A 19,313-nucleotide genomic window follows, 5' to 3' on the forward strand; every position below is an offset into this window, starting at 1 on the left:
AGTACAGTAATGCGGACAACCGTACAAGTGACAAACTGTAGAGTTCCCCATTCCTTTCGTCACGTCATCATAAACATTGATCATGACCCTACAGCAGTACAGCCAAGTTAATGCTTATGCTTTCACTTCGGTTCAGTCATCACCATCTGCCAACTGTCAGTACTCTGTACTGTACGAGGGATTATAATAATAAAGTATTCGATGCAGATGCTTTTATCAGGAAACTATTGATCTGGTCTCAGGGTCAGCTCCAAGGGGGGGCTATACATAGTAACTATAAGAGGTTCTACGAGAGAGTTTAATATAAAACACCACCGTGTGGAAACCAAATGCCCGCCCATCCGATCAGTTCCGGAGCCAAACCTGTCTGTAGTCAAGCGCTCCACCCCTGAGCTATCAACATCCCAAGGCTAGCTGTCTCCAGAGTGCTCCGGCTGAACTTGTGATTCACAGCAAGTGCACATCTGCTGACACTCAGAGGCGATGGCTGCTCAGTGTCTCCATACCCGCCCTGTGTGGCCGGTAAGCGGGTCGCTAGCGTGTCGGCCACCCCTGCCACAGGCCAATGAAAAGCCCATCTGGAGGACGTAAACGTTGCCGTGCCGACAGAGAGAAGCTGTCTGTGGAGCGGAGCTAAACGACAGGTCAGCTGAAGAGACCAGGAGAGAACTATAACTCTCTCTCTGCTGCCTCCACCTCTCTCTCTCTCTACTGCCTCCACCTCTCTCTCTCTAACTCCACCTCTCGCTCTCTACTGCCTCCACCTCTCTCTCTGCTGCCTCCACCTCTCTCTCCTGCCTCCACCTCTCTCTCTCTGCTGCCTCCACCTCTCTCTCTCTGCTGCCTCCACCTCTCTCTCTGCTGCCCCCACCTCTCTCTCTCTACTGCCTCCACCTCTCTCTCTCTACCATTGGCTCACCTTTCTCTCTCGTTCTGCTGCACACGTCTATCACCTATGTCTCTCACCCTCATCTCTCTCTCCCTCACTCCGAACCCCGTTCTTCATCTCCTTTCTTGTCTCTCTCCGACCATTAATCCCCCCTCCCTCTTTCCATCCCTCTTCCATTACCTTCTCAATTCTCCCCCCCCCCCTTATTCTCTCATTCCCTCCCCTCTCCCCCCATCTTCTCACTCCCTCCGCCCCCCTACCTGTGTCGGGTGATTCAGTGCGATGGGAGGAGGCCACAGATGAACTCCAAGCTGAAGTGATCGTCTCCAGTCGTCCTCTCACAGAAACAAGGTTCTTTGACGCCGCCCACCATCTCCAAACCGTCTGTCCCCCTTTAATGGACCAAATCATTCCACGTTATTAGACTTTATTGCACTTTATTATGGATTGAATTAGGGTCAGAGTGGCCTCTCATCTTGGCCACCAGCCCACGTTTGTCTCTCCTTTTGTTCTTTGCGGAACTTTCTTTCACAGAGTGGAAATCTAACTGGGTAAACTTTTTCTTTGTTGAGAGGATGAAGTCTAAACCGCTGACCTAGACCTGAACTCTTCATTTGGACAAAGGGATGAGTTACTACACACACTTGAAGCTTGCATGCATCACACCAGCCCTGAGGGGACACGTGTGTCTGTGTGTGTGCCTGCAAGGTCTGTTTGCTAAATGTCATGCAACTGAAGCCTGACATCCCCGTTCAAGGTCTTTAGGCGTAGGCTTTCTCCACGATGTTGGAGCAGAGGAGGGAGGGAGGGAGGGAGGGAGAGGGTGAGGAGAGAGAGAGGAGAGGGTACGGGAGAAGGGAGAGGAGAAAGGGGGAGGAGAGGATAGGGGAGGAGAGAGGTGAGGGGAGGAGAGAGGTGAGAGGAGAGGGTAAGGGAGGAGGGAGAAGGGAGGGGAAGAGGGAGGAAATTTGGCTACCTTTGTTCTCTTGTTAGCGTTAATTGAGACTGTGACAGAGGTCCAGCAGAAAGGTCCGGCAATGGCCTGAACATTTATCTCTCTATTAGAAGAAGCACTCTGGGTTTTTATTGGCCTAATAAAGTCCATCTTAACTCCCACAAAAAGTCACCTGACCCTTGAGCTCCGCGGTCCCCTCTCTCCCCCTCCCCTCTCTCCCCTCTGCATATTCATCACCAGCGGAGACACGGGCACATTGTTTCTCGGGATCAGCTAATTGCTGTTGTCTTAAATTAGGCAAACATGGGAGACTACGCAGAGCGAGCGTACAGACAAGACACAGTGTGTGTGTGTCAGTGTGTGTCAGTGTGTGTGTGTCAGTGTGTGTGTTATGTGTGTCAGTGTGTGTGTGTGTGTCAGTGTGTGAGAAAGAAAGAGGGAGACAGAGACAGAAAGTGAGACAGAGTAAAGGAGACTGCCGCTACAGTATTAGATTAACTAACTGCTGCAATTCTCATCTATGACCCAACTCTATAAACTATTAAGTAATTATTAGCGAGGCCGTAACAGATGCAGATATATACCGGTACCTGATTATCTGAAAATCATTTTTATTCCGTTACACACTGATATGTATGAGTGTAATACTAAACACACGGCATAGAAAACGAGACTGAACACACACACAGCTCGTTCCTGGCCTCTAGTGGTCCTTTGGAGAACATGACCACGTTCAACCGGAGAACGTGGAGGAGAGAGGCGATGGTTTGTGTCTACCCACGCACACCTACATCATGGTGAAGGTCAGGCTTTGAGGTGGAGGCAGAAGGCCAGAGGGGGTGGTGGAACTAGAGCTGTTTTCTTTAAGCTCACTGGGGAGGTGAGCCGATTCGGCAGTCAGGGGGGTGATGAAATCATACAGCGAGCTGGCGTTCCGTATTTTTGAATCTGCTGCAGTTGAAAAACGTTGAAGCCTTGTGGAATGTTCCAGAACTCTAGTTAATGTTTTATGCGACACACAGGTAAGACGGAGTATCGACAGGCACAAAAAGAATTAAAAAAGGGATGTTTTTTCAATTTATAATCTACTGTTCTCTGCCAGGATCACTGAATTGGAAGGTTCATGTGACTGTGTCCCAATGGGTGAGGTGTGAGTGTGTGTGTTATGGCTGGACATATCTTACCCAACAGCGACCGTTTACCGAAAAGCAGATGGGCCATTTGCACAAGGCGAGAGCAAAGCTTTAATAAATGCAACCAGAAATATAGCACATATATATGTCCTCTGCATATTTATCAATAATATTCCTATCACAGTGTGTGTGAGTGTCTGTGAGAGTGTGTGTGAGAGTGTGTGTATGTGTGTGTTTGGGGAGGAGGGGGGTAGGGGGGAGGAAAGCTGCTCCCTGAGAAGATGTAAAGGCAGTTGGCCAGTGACGCACAGTGACATTAGACTTTAAAAGACCCTCACAGTTTGCCCTTCACCCGTTTAGAAACAAACTGCTTTCTCTCTCACACACACACTCCAGATACCAGCCACACCGGTTTTTACACACCACATAAAACACACCTGTCAGGTGCTGCCGGTAAATTTCACAGATCTGTTTAAGAGCTAGACATCCACTCTGCTGGCTGTGACGGTAGCCTTGGACTGCATATACCCATGTAGGAGTCTTCTTCAGTCACCACGGGTAAGAGTTCATTGGGATTAGGGAGTAGTAAGGGAATCGGGCTATTAATCAGAAGGTTGCCGGTTTGATTCTTGTCCGTGCCAAATGATGTTGTGTCCCTAATTGCCTTGATGGGGAATTTCCCTGTACTTACTGTAAGTCGCTCTGGATAAGAGTTTCTGCTAAATGACTAAATGTAAATGAATTGTTGCTGAGAGGAATCATTGTTGTGAGGACGCCTGATTCATGGGTTACTAATCAGCCCATGTTCCTTTTGACAGCGGGACATTTCCAGGACTCCAGAACTGTGGTAAGATACAACTTAACAGTCGTCGTTGGGATACACAAGGTAGCCCACAAAGTCCATCATCACTTATATCCGGAGAACCTTAGAACCAGATCATGTGGCTGGTGGGGAGGATCAGGGAGGGCTTGGACAACATTCCCCAGGATCTGGGACGCTATGTGGGCAAGAGCAAGGATGACATCTCAGCCAAGACCAGCCTCTCCAACAAGCTACACAGCAACATCCTGACGCCAGGCAACATCCCTGAGTTCTGCCTGCCCCCTCGTCTGACCAGGAGCCCCCTGCTGGCCAGCCAGAGAACTGCAGTCCCAACAAGCACGCCAAGGATCAACCTCGAACCCTCTGGATCCCCTCATCGGACGCCACATGTCCCACAGAGAGAAAATGCCCGGGGAAAAAGCGGTACGGAAGCCCAGAAGGGTAAAAAGCCCCCGCCGTTCTCCGCTGAGGGATACGGCCTCGAGGGGATGCACGAGAGTGCGAACACCAGACGCAAAGAGTCCCTGTTCCACTCCAGCCATCCTGTCCTCACTCTGGACAGATCCCTGCCTCTGCCCCTACCCAAAACCACCACCAGGGCAGCGCCAGAGAGAAACTCCCCCAAAACAAACATCCGATCCGGGCTGACAATCTCCTTAAAGAGCCTATCAAAGACGGGCAGCACCGAGAGCGACACCCCCTCGTCTAACGACTCCACCCCCCTCAGCTCCCCCCTCCTTACGCATTCCTGCTCCAGCCCCACCCTCACCCTCCTGCTGGAGGGTGTCCAGGAGGGACACCCCCTCCTCCAGCCAGGCCACAGCAGGGGGGTTCCTCCACAAGGGAGCCCTCTGTCGTGCTTATTTTTTACCCCCAGACAGAACAGGAGGAGGAGGGGAATCTCACCCAAGCCGTTCCCCCTTGCCCACTATCCAAACCCAAACCTCGGCTCTCTGGCTCCGCCCCTCCTTTTCCCATTGGACATCCTCCATTGCCAGGAACGTCCGCAGGGAGAGAGCGTCCTCCCGTTAACGGAGCGAGGCGGCGTCCGCCTCTCCGCCGAGCGCACCCCCTCCCCGTTGGACCCCTACCTGTCCACGGTGCGCGTAAGGGTCGTCTCCGTGGAGGGCCTGAGGGACGACGGCGACCTGCGACCTTTGAACTGCTGCCTGAGCCTGTGCCTGACCCCCGGGAAGCTGCAGAGGCAGGAGAGCGCCGTCATTAAGAACTGCCGACGCCCCGTGTTCAACGAGGACTTCTTTTTCACGGACCTGAGCCCAGACCACTTGCTGGGGCTTGAGCTCAGGGTGAAGGTGCTGGACAAGGCTGGCCACTCCGCCCTGAGGAAGGGGGCAGTGCTGGGGGTCACCACCGAATCCCTGGCACAGCTGCTGCCCTTTGATTAAGAACTGCCCCAGGAACCAGATACTGCCCCAGAGACCAGGTTTAACTGCCCCTTAGTGGTCCTGTGTGGCCTGATTCTTCCCCTTCAACTGCGATTGGGCCTGTTATGTGTAACGTCTTGGTTGTGTGGATGTAATAGCTTGCTATTGTCGTTTTACTTAATTTGTCGCTTAAAGCTGCAGTTAAGTAAAGCGTCTGCTAAAATGCATAAATTTACAAATGTAAGTAACGGTAAAAAGAATGTTGAATGTGCAAAACAGTTTCACCAATTATTGTCTGAATGCTTTTTATTGACAGTGGTATCCCAAAACAAGCCAAGGAGGAAGGTTTGAGATTGGTTTGAACAGGATGTTTAAAGGGGACAAACATTTTTTTTCTGTAAAAAATTAAACGTTAAGTATTGTACCTTTAACACAATGGTCAGCTGATCTGCATCACCATAACCTAGTCTAGGACAAAAACATTGCTGCTAGCTTACATTATTACTGACACTAGTCAAAGCAGCATCATACATGGGGAGAGCATACATTGCATCGAGAGCCTTCTTCTACAGTTGTGATTTACTTACAAGCAATAAAAAGAAATAAGTATGCTTGTGGCTAACCTCGGTTTTCCTACTACAAAATGTTAACACCCCGTGGTTCGCCGTCACGGGCTTTAGTTCTCCGTTGAAGGCTAAGACTCCGCCCATCACGAATACTCTGGTTTACTAATCGAGGTTGCACAATTTAGAACTACACCCCCATGTCCTCAGACCAGCGAGTCAGTCGAAAGTGAATGTAAACATGGTGACTGAGAGGTGAACTCCACGGCAACATGGTCTTCGAAAGCGTGGTCGTTGATGTCCTGAATAGGTTTCTAGGGGACTACGTTGTAAACCTCGATAGCTCACAGCTCAAGCTCGGCATATGGGGAGGTAATACGCTTGTTTTTGACGGAGGTTGACTTGCCAGCTAACCAGCTTGTTGTATCTGAGACATGCATCATGTTGCTGCTGTAGCCAGAATGCTAGCACTAACTAACGTGCATTGCCACTGTACAATCAGCTGTCAGTGTGAATTATTTGTATATTGCCTACAAGCAATCTTCATATAATAATTAGCAGCTATATTGCACACGTAGCTAACCTAGCTAGCTAGCTGTAGTGTTAACGTAATCTAGCTAGTCTAGCAGTACAGTAGCAGAGTGATTTAAAACCATATGGTGATTTAATAGAAAATATAATACAACGGAGCTAAAGGTCACGTTCAGCCCTCGGGAACTCAAGTGACCACACCCGGTGGAGTTCCTTGTCCCATGAAATGAGTCACCCATGGCGAAGTCCCGGTACCTTGTCAGCTAGATGTCATTTTGAGTACATGGTAATTTAGCTTAACCATGTCCTCGTTGCCAAAACAGTAAGGATTATAATCCTTACTGTAGGAAGCTACCTATAACATTAAGCCTTTCTTTCTCTCGTCCGCACTTCTCTCTCTCTCCCTCCCTCTATCTCTCCACCTATATCTTTCTGTTTTGTAAGAACATGTCAAAACTTGCATGACTGACACGCAACTGTCTCCTACCGACCTATAGTCACTACAGGACAGCAGCGGTTTAGAAAAATACTCCGGTTTCCTCCGTGTTTAGCTTTTGCTCCGGATATTACCTGAGTGGTGTTTAACTTCCAGCTTGATAACTTCCCTGCTGTGTCCTTACCACTTATGTACTGTTTGCTTTGAGCCATGCTCAGTAAGACACCGCTTAAACCTGAGACCTGGTTGTAAAGCTCGCAGTGGACTCTTGGCCTTTGATGAGATCGATCCTTTAAGTAATGCCAGATCTGGGAGGTCAGACCTTGTCTGGGCTGGGTTAGCTGGGCTGAGCTAGACTGGGGTGGGCAGGGTTATGGGGGCTGCGCTAGTTTGGGCTGGGTAGGTATGGGCAGGGTTATGGGGGCTGCTGGGTGGGCTGCTTGGTGGGCCACATCGAGTACAGAGGGGGACTGCGTCACCAAAGCCTTTGGCAAAGGTCATTTTACCTGACTGATGATGGAGGTCCAGACCTTCACACAGCGATGCAGCAAGCCCGTTGATAGTAGCCTGACAACAATTTAACAGAAATAGGAGCAAAATAGATTTGAATTAATAAAAGTCTAGAAAGCAAGGTCCTGGACTTGGAGCATTGCCAATTATTATAATTTGTTGTCTCCACTGGAGCTTGGCGCGTCAAACCACAAAATAAACGAATTATAGGATGTATCTTTTCTCGTAGAGCCATTGCTTTGATTATACTGTTGTGTAGTTGTAGGCTATGACTTGCATGACTGTATTGGTTATGCATTTTTAAATGACCTAGTTTACAAGTCATTGTTTTCACTTGTTTTTGTCATGGGTGAGAAAGGTTTTGAAAACAAGAAGGAAAAACTTCCGTTTTCAAAGCTAAAGGGCTTCACAGTTTGGCCTCACTTGATGCACGTCCCAAAACTAGTCCAAAAAATTTAAATAGAAATGTTGCCCTAGTCGGAAGGAGTGGTGGCTGGGGACGCCCCATACCGTACAAAACAGTAAAAAGTGTTGAGCCCAGTGTAAACTAGCAGTGGTTGTGCTAGTGTCGTTAGCCAAATTCTCAACTCGCACTCAAATACCGGAACCAGTGTAATTATACCGACGTTAGACTAAACCCAACGTATGTTGTTAAGTAGGGCCAATTAAATACAAAGGGGCTTTGAAAGCTAAAGTCTTACCTTTTCTCTCCGGTAACGTTAACGGTAACAGCACCCACTAACGTCAACCTCTAGAATTACGAATTTGACACGCGGAGGAGCGCGAATATCGGCCGCTTGAGCGGGGGCTTCGGCCAATGTTGATGACCTCAAATAATTGAGTTGGCCGAGGACGGACACACACAGACATATACACTGTCTCTTTTTTCACGCATACATTCACACTCACCAATGCTATAATTCTGTCTTTCTTGCAGATTATAATAATTCGGAATGAATCATTGATATGTTCCTGGCAGACACATAAAGCTTATTACAAAACTGTTAGCATTAGGCCTAGATAGACCTTGATAAGCAAAGTAGAATGTCAATAGCAGCGATAATGTACTTGACATAGTGAAATACCTCACACCGATAACATATATTCCTGTTTCTTCAGGTAATGCTGTGCTGAGAAATCTTGAGATAAAGGAGAATGCCTTGGTAGGTTCATTGTCATTTTCACGTTTGAACTTTTTTGTGTGTGTGGGTTTCCTCGGGTTTGTTGATGGTTTTGCACTTGTTCTTTCAGAGTCAACTGGACATTCCTTTCAAAGTCAGAGCAGGGCATATAGGTAAGTTTCGGAGTCCAATGTTGACCTGATTTCTACAGAAAAATGAAAAATTTGATATTTGTCGTCTTTTCTGTTTCTCTTAACTTTCCATATTTCCTTTTCTCTCTCACGCTCTGTTAATGTTTTTCAGGACGGTTGGAGCTTAAGATTCCTTGGAAGAACCTGTACACCCAATCAGTGGAGGCGACACTGGACGGAGTCTACCTGCTCATCGTGCCCACAGCCAGTAAGAAACCCCTGTCCAGTATGACCAGGAAGTGCCTACCTCTTTCACACAGACAGATACACCCGATCATGGCACTGTATACATTTGTGTGTGTACTGCGAGTGTGCGTATATGCGAGTGTGTATTTACGTGCGTGTGTGTGTCAGGTATCAAGTACGATGCGGAGAAGGAGGACAAGCAGTTGCAGGAGGTGCGTCAGAGGGAGCTGCAGAGAATTGAGGACACCAAGCAGAAGGCTGCTGAGCAAGGTCAGAGGTCAGAGGTCACGGAGGTTGTTGTGGAAAGAGCCTCCAAGCTCTACGCTCAAGGACAAAAACAGTGCACTGTGACCGCTCTGAGTGTCTAAAACTACCATGGAACATGCATCACCAGGAGTTCCCTGATCTTTGAGAAATCAAGAGATCAATACACGGGAAAAACATGTTCATCACATTGATTCTTACCTCTGTGTCATATAAAACATGTTCAACACAGCGATCCTTACCTACGTGTCGTACAAATAAATAGATGTACCCAACACTACCCTGGTAGTAATCCATGTCCCTGGTTTCTTCTTGCCGTTCAGAGAACCCCACCATGGAAAAGCAGGACACCTTTGTGGAGAAGCTGGTCACCCAGGTGATCAAGAACCTGCAGGTGAAGATCTCCAACATCCACATTCGCTACGAGGATGACGTGAGTGTCTATCTTTCTGTTATCTATTCAGGAAGTGAAGAAGGGTTTTAAAGATTGTATTCATTTAGTTAAACACTTTTATCCAAAGCATACATGTACATGTAGTTTTTAAATACTTTTGCAACTTTTGTTACCATTTATTTATATAATATATATATTTTTCCTTTCTGTCTCTCTTCTCTCTCCCTCTCTATCTTTGCTCAATCTCGTTCTCCCCTCTCTCTCTCTCTCTCTTCTCTCTCTCTCTCTCTCTCTCTCTCTCTCTCTTCTCTCTCTCTCTCTCTCTCTCTCTCTCTCTCTCTCTCTCTCTCTCTCTCTCTCTCTCTCTCAGGTCACCAACCCTTGCTGTCCTCTGTCTTTCGGGGTATCCCTTCAAAACCTCAGCCTGCAGGTACAGTAATCATTCAGAGTATGATCCTGCTCAAACACTGGGCTGTATGAGGCTGTGGTTGCTTCTGGGTCCTGACCCTAAGCTGAACCCTGTCGTGTTCCCACAGACGTGTGACGCTAACTGGAAGCCTTGTCTCCTGGATGAGAAAGCCAAGCTCTTCTTCAAGGTAGCGTTTTCCTGCTACCACATCTACTGTTTGCACATTCAACTGTCTGTACAGCTGACGTTATAACATCTGTATTTGCTCATGGATTTGTAACTGCACAGTTCTGTTGTGATGAGGAGTTGTCGTGTGATAAGGAGGCTTGTCTGTAAGATATCTCTGTGTGTTCGTGGGTTTTGTCTCTAGCTCGTTCAGTTGGACAACCTGTTTGCCTACTGGAATGTCAATTCCACCCTCTACTCCAACCACAGCCCAGATCAGGCCCTGGTGAGTCACCCTGTCAACATCTAACTGTGTGCTGTGTGAGCAAGCTTGTGTTGTTTGTCTGTGTGTGTGTTCTGTGAGAGTGTGTGTGTGTATCTGTGTGAGCTAGCTTTTGTGCTAACTTGTGTTCTAAATCCCTGTGTGTGTGTTTGTGCTAATGATTGTGTGCGTGCGTTGTCTGCAATCTCGAAACTAATTGCCTCTTCCTGTCTCCGGTTACCATAGCTATGTCTCCAGAACAGCATCACCGCTCAGTGTTCCCTTCCCGGTAACCATGACTTCAGTGAGTACATCATTCGGTCGTGACCTCATCCTCCGAGTCACATGCTCCATGGTCAGGCAGTCATCCATGGATGATGGCCAAACTACCCTATTATTATCATCCTTATCTGATTCTATTTGCTCACATATCACTGCAAGATCAGGCTGACCAATCACTGTATCTTCCCTGTATCCTTGTGGCAGTTTTTCGTCCAATCACAGCGAACGCCAAGCTGCGTATGAACCCGCGGTCAGATGTGGACTTCTCCTCGCCCAAGGTGGACCTGGTGGTCAAACTGAAGGAGGTGGCCATCGAGCTTAACAGACCCCAGGTAGGAAGGAGGGAGGACAGGGATGGAGGGAGGGAGGGAGGAAGGGATGGGGAGGGAATGATTGGGTGGGAGGGAGGGTGAGGGAGACTGAGGGAGGCTGAGCTGGACATTTTTTCTGTGTGTGATAATGCTCAATCTGACCCCTGACCTCCCCTTCTCCTCTTCCTTCCAGTACATCAGCATTCTGGAGCTGCTGGGCTCTGTGGACATGATGTCACGCAACCTTCCATACAGGAAGTACCGTCCAAGAGTCCACGTTCACACCAACGCCTACCAATGGTCAGAACCCTTTACCAAGCAGAGAGAGCTCTCTGGGATTCATACTGCATCACTCTGCTTCAGATATGCTCATATCTCTGTCTGGTGTGTGTGCGTGTGTTTGTGTGTGTGTGTGTGTGACCAGGTGGCACTACGTGATAACGGGCATCATGGAGGTCGATGTGAAGCCCCGGCTGCACATGTGGTCATGGAAACACATCAAGCGTCACCGGGTGACGGTGAAACGTTACCGGGAACGCTACAAGGAGAAGATCACCAGCAAGAAGCCCCCAGACACCCTGCTCAAGGAACTGGAGGTCCTCTCTCCAGTTCCTTGTTCCAGTTCCTCCTCTTCCTGCCTTTATGTTCTCAGCCTCTGATGGATGATGGACATTAAGTAATTGACAATTGTCCATGTGAGTTATCTGTTAAATGGCTAAATCAATACTCTTGTCTTCCTGTGTGCTTAGGAACACGAGAAGATGCTGGATATCTTCAACATCACTCTGGCCAGACAGCAGGCTGAGATGGAGGTATGCCAACAACAAAGCGAGCAGCACAGCCTCTCTCTCTAATCTCTAATCTCTTGTCTCTTATCTCTCTCCTCTCTCCTCTCTTATCTCTCTTTTATCGGTCGTCTCTTTCTACACATCTCGTATTTCTCTCTCTCATGTCTCAAGTCTCACTTAGCGGCGAGATCTTCTCCTGATATGACACACCCAGTAACGTGTGCTACATTCACGCGTGTGTAGACTTCCTCAGTGAGTGCCGTCAGGGCCTTGTTGGTGTGCATGGTGTAAACAGCTAACCGCTGTCCCAGGCCACCGCCGTGGTCGCTTCACAGCTCCGTGGACGATGTGTCATGTGACCTCCCGGAGACTCCTCTGTGGTCGAGTTGTTACAGCTCACACAGACTCAGCTGTTGGCTGGCGCTGCTGCTAGACTGCTGGTTAGGGTGAGATTCACACTGGCACTTCGGCTGATGTTGATGTTAACACTGCCCCTCCACCCCCCCTCCCTCTCCTCCCTCCTCCACCCCCCCCTCCTCCCCTCTCCTCCCTCCTCCACCCCCCCTCCTCCCTCTCCTCCCTCCTCCACCCCCCCCCTCCCTCTCCTCCCTCCTCCACCCCCCCTCCTCCCTCTCCTCCCTCCTCCACCCCCCCCCCTCCCTCTCCTCCCTCCTCCACCCCCCCCCCCTCCCTCTCCTCCCTCCTCCACCCCCCCCCCCCCTCCCTCTCCCCCCTCCTCCATCCCCCACCCCCCTTCCTCCCTCCTCCACCCCCCCCCCCCCCTCCCTCTCCTCCCTCCTCCACCCCCCCCCCCCTCCCTCTCCCCCCTCCTCCATCCCCCACCCCCCTTCCTCCCTCCTCCACCCCCCTTCCTCCCTCGTCCACCCTTCTTCCTCCCTCCTCCACCCCCCCCTCCCTCCTCCACCCCCCCCCCCTCCCTCTCCTCCCTCCTCCATCCCCCACCCCCCTTCCTCCCTCGTCCACCCTTCTTCCTCCCTCCTCCACCCCCCCTCCCTCTCCTCCCTCCTCCACCCCCCCCCCCCTCCCTCTCCCCCCTCCTCCATCCCCCACCCCCCCTTCCTCCCTCCTCCACCCCCCTTCCTACCTCGTCCACCCTTCTTCCTCCCTCCTCCACCCCCCCCTCCCTCTCCTCCCTCCTCCACCCCCCCCCCCTCCCTCTCCTCCCTCCTCCATCCCCCCACCCCCCCCTTCCTCCCTCCTCCACCCCCCTTCCTCCCTCGTCCACCCTTCTTCCTCCCTCCTCCACCCCCCCTCCCTCTCCTCCCTCCTCCACCCCCCCCCCCTCCCTCTCCTCCCTCCTCCATCCCCCACCCCCCTTCCTCCCTCCTCCACCCCCCTTCCTCCCTCGTCCACCCTTCTTCCTCCCTCCTCCACCCCCCCTCCCTCTCCTCCCTCCTCCACCCCCCCCCTCCTCCCTCTCCTCCCTCCTCCATCCCCCACCTCCCTCCTCCACCTCCCTCCTGTCCCCAGGCCAGCAAGGCAGGCCTCCGTATCTACCGCCCGGGGCTGAAGATGGAGGAGGAGGAGTCTCAGGGCTGGTTCGGCTGGGCGTGGGGCTGGGGAGGCCAGGACGCCACCCAGGCCCGGGAGGTCAAGACTGGAGGTGAGACACGGGGGACACCTCTCAATACTCCGAGACACACGACACCTGGATGTTGATTTGTGTGTTTTGTCTGTCACCTTCTCTGTTCTGTTGACCCGGCTGGCCCCGCCCCTTCAGGGTTTGATGGGCTGATGACACCTGCTGAGAAGTCCAAACTCTACACTGCCATTGGATACAGCGAGACGGCTGTCAATCCCAACGTGCCAAAGAATGTGAGTGGTTACCAGTCCTAAGCCCCACCCAGATTTCTTGTAGTGCTGAGATACACACATGAGAAGCAGAGTTATATAGAAAACAGATACACACACACACTAAGTGTTGATGTGGGCCTGCAGTTTGAGGACATGAAGGTGGACTTCCACATGGAGAAGCTGTCAGTGTGCATCAAGGACAGCAAGGACAAGGATGAGATCATCAAGCTGACTGTGGAGGAGCTGAAGTCCCTGCTGACCCAGAGACCTGGGGCTCAGGCCATCAAGTAGGCTGGCTGGTTCTGTCTGTCTATCTGTCTGTCTGTCTGTGCCTCTGTATGTCTGTCTGTCTGTCTGTCTGCCTGTCCCTCTGTATGTCTGTGTCTCTCCTATGCTTTCTATATCCTTCTCTGCTTGTCTGTCTGCTGGTTCTATCTCTCTTGTCTCCCTCTCTCTGACCTCCCCTCCCTCCCTCCCTCCTTCCTCACCCCCCCGCCCCCCTCCCCCAGGCTGGTTGCCAGGCTGAGTCTGTTTGAGGTGACCGGGCTGTCCAGTAACCGGGTGGCGCCCACGCTGCTGTCGTCGAGGAAGGCTGCCACGGTAACGGGCACTCCCCTGCTGAGCATCCTGTTTGAGACCAACCCCCTGGACGCCAGCGCCGACCAGAGGCTGAAGGTGGAGTCCCAGCCCCTGGAGATCATCTACGACGCTGTGAGTCTGGCTGTGTGTGTGTGTGTGAGTCTGGCTGTGTGTGTGTGTGTGTGAGTCTGGCTGTGTGTGTGTGTGTGAGTCTTGCTGTGTTTGTGTGTGTGAGTCTGGCTGTGTGTGTGTGTGTGAGTCTGGCTGTGTGTGTGTGTGTGTGAGTCTGGCTGTGTGTGTGTGAGAGAGCAGAGGTGTGTGTTTGTGATACAAAGATGTGTGTGTGTGTGTTGGCTCCCTGTGTGCATGTCTGTGTGTGACAGTGTTTCTCTGCCCTGTAGATAACAGTGAACGGCATGTCGGCCTTCTTCATGCCCCCTGACGACTTGCAGCTGGACGAACTGACCAATGCCACGCTGATGAAGCTGGAGCAGTTCAGAGACAGGACCGCCACAGGTGTGTGTGTGACTTGTTTGCTTTCCTCAGGACAGGATATCAGCCTCATAGACCAGACTTCCTTCTAAGACCCTGCTCTCCATCTGTAGTCAGTTGCACTTTCCTAGTTTACACATCCTCTCTGTCCTACACACACACATTGTCTCTCTCTCATTCTCTCTCTCGTTCATTATACGTCCTGCACCGCCTCTCCCCAGGACTGCTGTACGTCATCGAGACGCAGAAGGTTCTGGACTTGAACGTCAACCTGATGGCGTCATATGTGATCATCCCTCAGTCAGGCTTCTACAGCGGCACCCAGAACGTCATCCTGCTGGACCTGGGACACTTCAAGGTCAGGCCAGGATACGGGGTCGCCGAGGGCGTTTTAAAAAGGGTGTTTTCTCCAAAACTGCGTTCTGGGCGATTCGAACCTGCAACCTCTTGATGTTGTGTCTGGCCCGCTGTGTGTGCAGGTGACCAGTCAGAGCAGGAAGGGACTGCCCCAGCTGTCGGTGGGCAGCAGCACCATCGATGAGTTCATGTCCCGTGCATATGACAGCTTCGACGTGCAGCTAAGCAGCCTACAGCTGCTGTACAGCAAGCCTGGTAGGGGGACACCACACACACACTCACACACACACACACACACACAGTTACACTCCCACACTCACACACACTCACTCACTCACACACACACACACACACAGTTACACTCACACACTCACACACACTCACACACACACACACACAGTTACACTCACACACTCAAACACACACACACACACACACACACAGTTACACTCACACACACATACAGTTACACTCACACACCCTCTCAGTCACTCCCGATGCTCCTGTGTTAGACGGGGACTGGAAGAATGCCCGTAAGCTGAAGAAGTCGTCTCTTCACATCCTGGAGCCTGTGGACCTGAAGGTGGTGTTCAGCAGGGCCATGGTGGTGTCTGACCCTCGCATGCCCAAGTACGACTCTGTCCCTGCTCACGTACACACACACACACAGTCACACACTCACTCTCTCATACTTACTGACTCTCTCTCTATCACGCTCTCTCTCTCTCTCTCTCTCTCTCTCTCTCTCTCTCTCTCTCTCTCTCTCTCTCTCTCTGTCTCTCTCACACACACACACTCAGTCAGTCAGTCAGTCTCTCTCTCACACTTACTGTCTATCCCTCTCTTTCTCTCTCACACACACACTCATTGACTCCCTCCCTTCCTGTGTGTGTGTGTGTGGTCCAGGTTTAAGGTGTCTGGGGAGCTGCCTCTGCTGTCGGTGCGTATCTCAGATGATAAGGTGCGCGGCGTGTTGGCTCTGATAGACAGCATCCCCCTGCCTGAGAGCAGACCAGTCCCTCGCGGCTCCGCATCACACTCCACACCCAAGGTACTCTCTCTCCCCGTGTGTGTGTCTGTGTCTATCATGGAGCCACACTTGAGGTAAACTATGTGTGTGTCTGCAGGCACCCAAGTCCTACACGCCTCAGCTAACCCCCAGGAAACCAGCTATAGCTGACCTGAGATCCTCGATCATCTTCGACTCAGGTGAGACACACACACACACTGTTCCTAGCCCTCAGGTGTGATATGAGACTAATTTCACATGTAACTTATTTCCTGTGTGTGCTCAGGTTCGGAGGAAGATCTGTTCTATGATGCTCCCAGCTCTCCTATAGGAGACCACCCCTTCTTCCCAGACATGCCCAGTCCACTCCAGCGCTCAGTGTCCGTCAAGAGGAGGGGCCTGGTGAAGAAGGATCCTCAGAAGAACATGACGGAGCTCCTTGTCAGGTTTGAGATCAACGAGGTACGGAACCCTCTCCTCTCTTCTCATCTCTCTCTCCTTTCTCCTCTCTCTCTCCTTTCTCCTCTCTTCTCATCTCTCTCTCCTTTCTCCTCTCTTCTCTTCTCATCTCTCTCTCCTCTCTTCTCATCTCATCTCATCTCTCTCTCCTCTCTTTTCATCTCTTTCCTCTCTTCTCATCTCTCTCTCTCATCTCTTCTCATTTCTTTCCTCTCTTCTCATCTCTCTTCTCTCATCTCTCTCTCCTCTTTCTCCTCTCTCCTCTCTTCTCTCATTTCTCTCTCCTCTTTCTCCTCTCTCCTCTCTCTCCTCTCTTCTCTCATCTCTACTCTTTTCTCCTCTCCTTTCCTGTACTATACCATATCATACTGCACTGTACCGTACCATACAACCCTGTCCTATCCTGTGTGTGTGTAGGTGTCGGTGCAGCTGTGTCGTCTGAGCGGAGGTGTGGAGGTGTCTGTGCTGCAGCTGGACATTGAGGGGCTGGGCACAGAGTTCAGCCTGCGCACCTTCGACATGACCTCCTACACCTTCCTCCGGGAGATCTGCCTCAAGAGCCCTGAGCACATGGGTCAGTGTGTGTGTGTGTGTGTGAGCGTGTGTGTGTGTGGCGTTTTATGTGATTTATTTGCATGCTCTGTGTGTGTGTTTGTGTGTGTTAATGTGCTTCTTCCTATGGCGCCTCAGATTCTGAAGAGAAGATGGTTCATCTCATCACCACTCTAGACAACACTGAGGATGACCTGCTCACTCTGGAATACACCAAGGTACACACACACACACACACACACACTTCACAGAAATATACCACCCACATGTACACACACACACACCTCACAGAAATATACCACCCACATGCACACACACACACACCTCACAGAAATATACCACCCACATGCACACACACACACACACCTCACAGAAATATACCACCCACATGCACACACACACACACACCTCACAGAAATATACCACCCACATGCACACACGCGCACCACACTGTGCCTATAACTGACTTGTCTCTTTCTCTTTCAGGCTGATAAAAATGGTCCAGAATTCAAGTCCAACTACAACAACACAGAACAACTGATCAAGGTGAGGGTAGATCTGTCTCTCTGTGCTCCATTCTGTGGACTGTATCTTGCTGAGTTACATTTTAAATTCTCAAATCGAAACTGTACTGTACTCTATCCTACTCTACTGTACTCTACTATACTCTACCCCACTCTACTCTGTCATAACCCACTCTACTGTACTCTACCCCACTCTACTCTGTCATAACCCACTCTACTGTACTCTACTATACTCTACCCCACTCTACTCTGTCATAACCCACTCTACTGTACTCTACTGTACTCTACCCCACTCTACTCTGTCATAACCCACTCTACTGTACTCTACCCCACTCTACTCTGTCATAACCCACTCTACTGTACTCTACTATACTCTACCCCACTCTACTCTGTCATAACCCACTCTACTGTACTCTACCCCACTCTACTCTGTCATAACCCACTCTACTGTACTCTACCCCACTCTACTCTGTCATAACCCACTCTACTGTACTCTACCCCACTCTACTCTGTCATAACCCACTCTACTGTACTCTACTATACTCTACCCCACTCTACTCTGTCATAACCCACTCTACTGTACTCTACCCCACTCTACTCTGTCATAACCCACTCTACTGTACTCTACCCCACTCTACTCTGTCATAACCCACTCTACTGTACTCTACCCCACTCTACTCTGTCATAACCCACTCTACTGTACTCTACCCCACTCTACTCTGTCATAACCCACTCTACTGTACTCTACCCCACTCTACTCTGTCATAACCCACTCTACTGTACTCTACCCCACTCTACTCTGTCATAACCCACTCTACTGTACTCTACTATACTCTACTCTGTCATAACCCACTCTACTGTACTCTACCCCACTCTACTCTGTCATAACCCACTCTACTGTACTCTACCCCACTCTACTCTGTCATAACCCACTCTACTGTACTCTACCCCACTCTACTCTGTCATAACCCACTCTACTGTACTCTACTGTACTCTACCCCACTCTACTCTGTCATAACCCACTCTACTGTACTCTACCCCACTCTACTCTGTCATAACCCACTCTACTGTACTCTACCCCACTCTACTCTGTCATAACCCACTCTACTGTACTCTACCCCACTCTACTCTGTCATAACCCACTCTACTGTACTCTACCCCACTCTACTCTGTCATAACCCACTCTACTGTACTCTACTATACTCTACTCTGTCATAACCCACTCTACTGTACTCTACCCCACTCTACTCTGTCATAACCCACTCTACTGTACTCTACCCCACTCTACTCTGTCATAACCCACTCTACTGTACTCTACCCCACTCTACTCTGTCATAACCCACTCTACTGTACTCTACTGTACTCTACCCCACTCTACTCTGTCATAACCCACTCTACTGTACTCTACCCCCCTCTACTCTGTCATAACCCACTCTACTGTACTCTACCCCACTCTACTCTGTCATAACCCACTCTACTGTACTCTACTGTACTCTACCCCACTCTACTCTGTCATAACCCACTCTACTGTACTCTACCCCACTCTACTCTGTCATAACCCACTCTACTGTACTCTACCCCACTCTACTCTGTCATAACCCACTCTACTATACTCTACCCCACTCTACTCTGTCATAACCCACTCTACTATACTCTACCCCACTCTACTCTGTCATAACCCACTCTACTGTACTCTACCCCACTCTACTCTGTCATAACCCACTCTACTATACTCTACCCCACTCTACTCTGTCATAACCCACTCTACTGTACTCTACCCCCCCAGGTGAACTTCTCGTCACTGGACGTGCACCTGCACACAGAGGCGCTCCTCAACGCCATGAACTTCCTGAACAGCCTCCTCCCCCCCTCCGCCGAGAAGGGGGCGGGGCCGGAGGACCTGCCCACTATCCCGGAGGAGGACGAGG

At 50.6% G+C, this 19,313-nt stretch overlaps 2 protein-coding genes across 2 annotated transcripts; both read left to right on the top strand.

Annotated features, from left to right (window-relative positions):
* The first annotated feature begins 3,916 nt into the window (after positions 1 to 3,916).
* On the top strand, positions 3,917 to 5,206 carry LOC124486892 (C2 calcium-dependent domain-containing protein 4C). The gene has a single exon (XM_047048771.1). It carries the CDS (start codon positions 3,917 to 3,919, stop codon positions 5,204 to 5,206), a length of 1,290 nt encoding a protein of 429 aa, XP_046904727.1.
* Positions 5,207 to 5,915: 709 nt separating this feature from the next.
* On the top strand, positions 5,916 to 19,312 carry LOC124486893 (vacuolar protein sorting-associated protein 13A-like; the record flags this gene model as incomplete). The annotated part of the gene is made up of 29 exons (XM_047048772.1): positions 5,916 to 6,120; positions 8,345 to 8,388; positions 8,477 to 8,519; positions 8,650 to 8,745; positions 8,892 to 8,993; positions 9,311 to 9,420; positions 9,752 to 9,811; positions 9,918 to 9,977; positions 10,161 to 10,241; positions 10,464 to 10,521; positions 10,704 to 10,831; positions 11,004 to 11,110; positions 11,235 to 11,406; positions 11,560 to 11,622; positions 13,090 to 13,222; positions 13,340 to 13,434; positions 13,558 to 13,700; positions 13,923 to 14,124; positions 14,394 to 14,508; positions 14,706 to 14,842; positions 14,964 to 15,096; positions 15,354 to 15,471; positions 15,748 to 15,892; positions 15,969 to 16,050; positions 16,137 to 16,312; positions 16,727 to 16,883; positions 17,000 to 17,079; positions 17,348 to 17,407; positions 19,172 to 19,312. Coding segments are annotated over exons 1-29 (3,141 nt in total), but the record flags the coding sequence as incomplete, so codon positions are not given.
* Between the last annotated feature and the right edge of the window lies 1 nt (position 19,313).

Source organism: Hypomesus transpacificus, chromosome 24 (assembly GCF_021917145.1).
Source record: "Hypomesus transpacificus isolate Combined female chromosome 24, fHypTra1, whole genome shotgun sequence".
Classification (NCBI taxonomy): domain Eukaryota; kingdom Metazoa; phylum Chordata; class Actinopteri; order Osmeriformes; family Osmeridae; genus Hypomesus; species Hypomesus transpacificus.

Bases quoted from the DNA above. Each gene is read 5' to 3' on its own strand.
- LOC124486892 (XM_047048771.1), top strand. From the start codon at position 3,917: ATGTGGCTGGTGGGGAGGATCAGGGAGGGCTTGGACAACATTCCCCAG.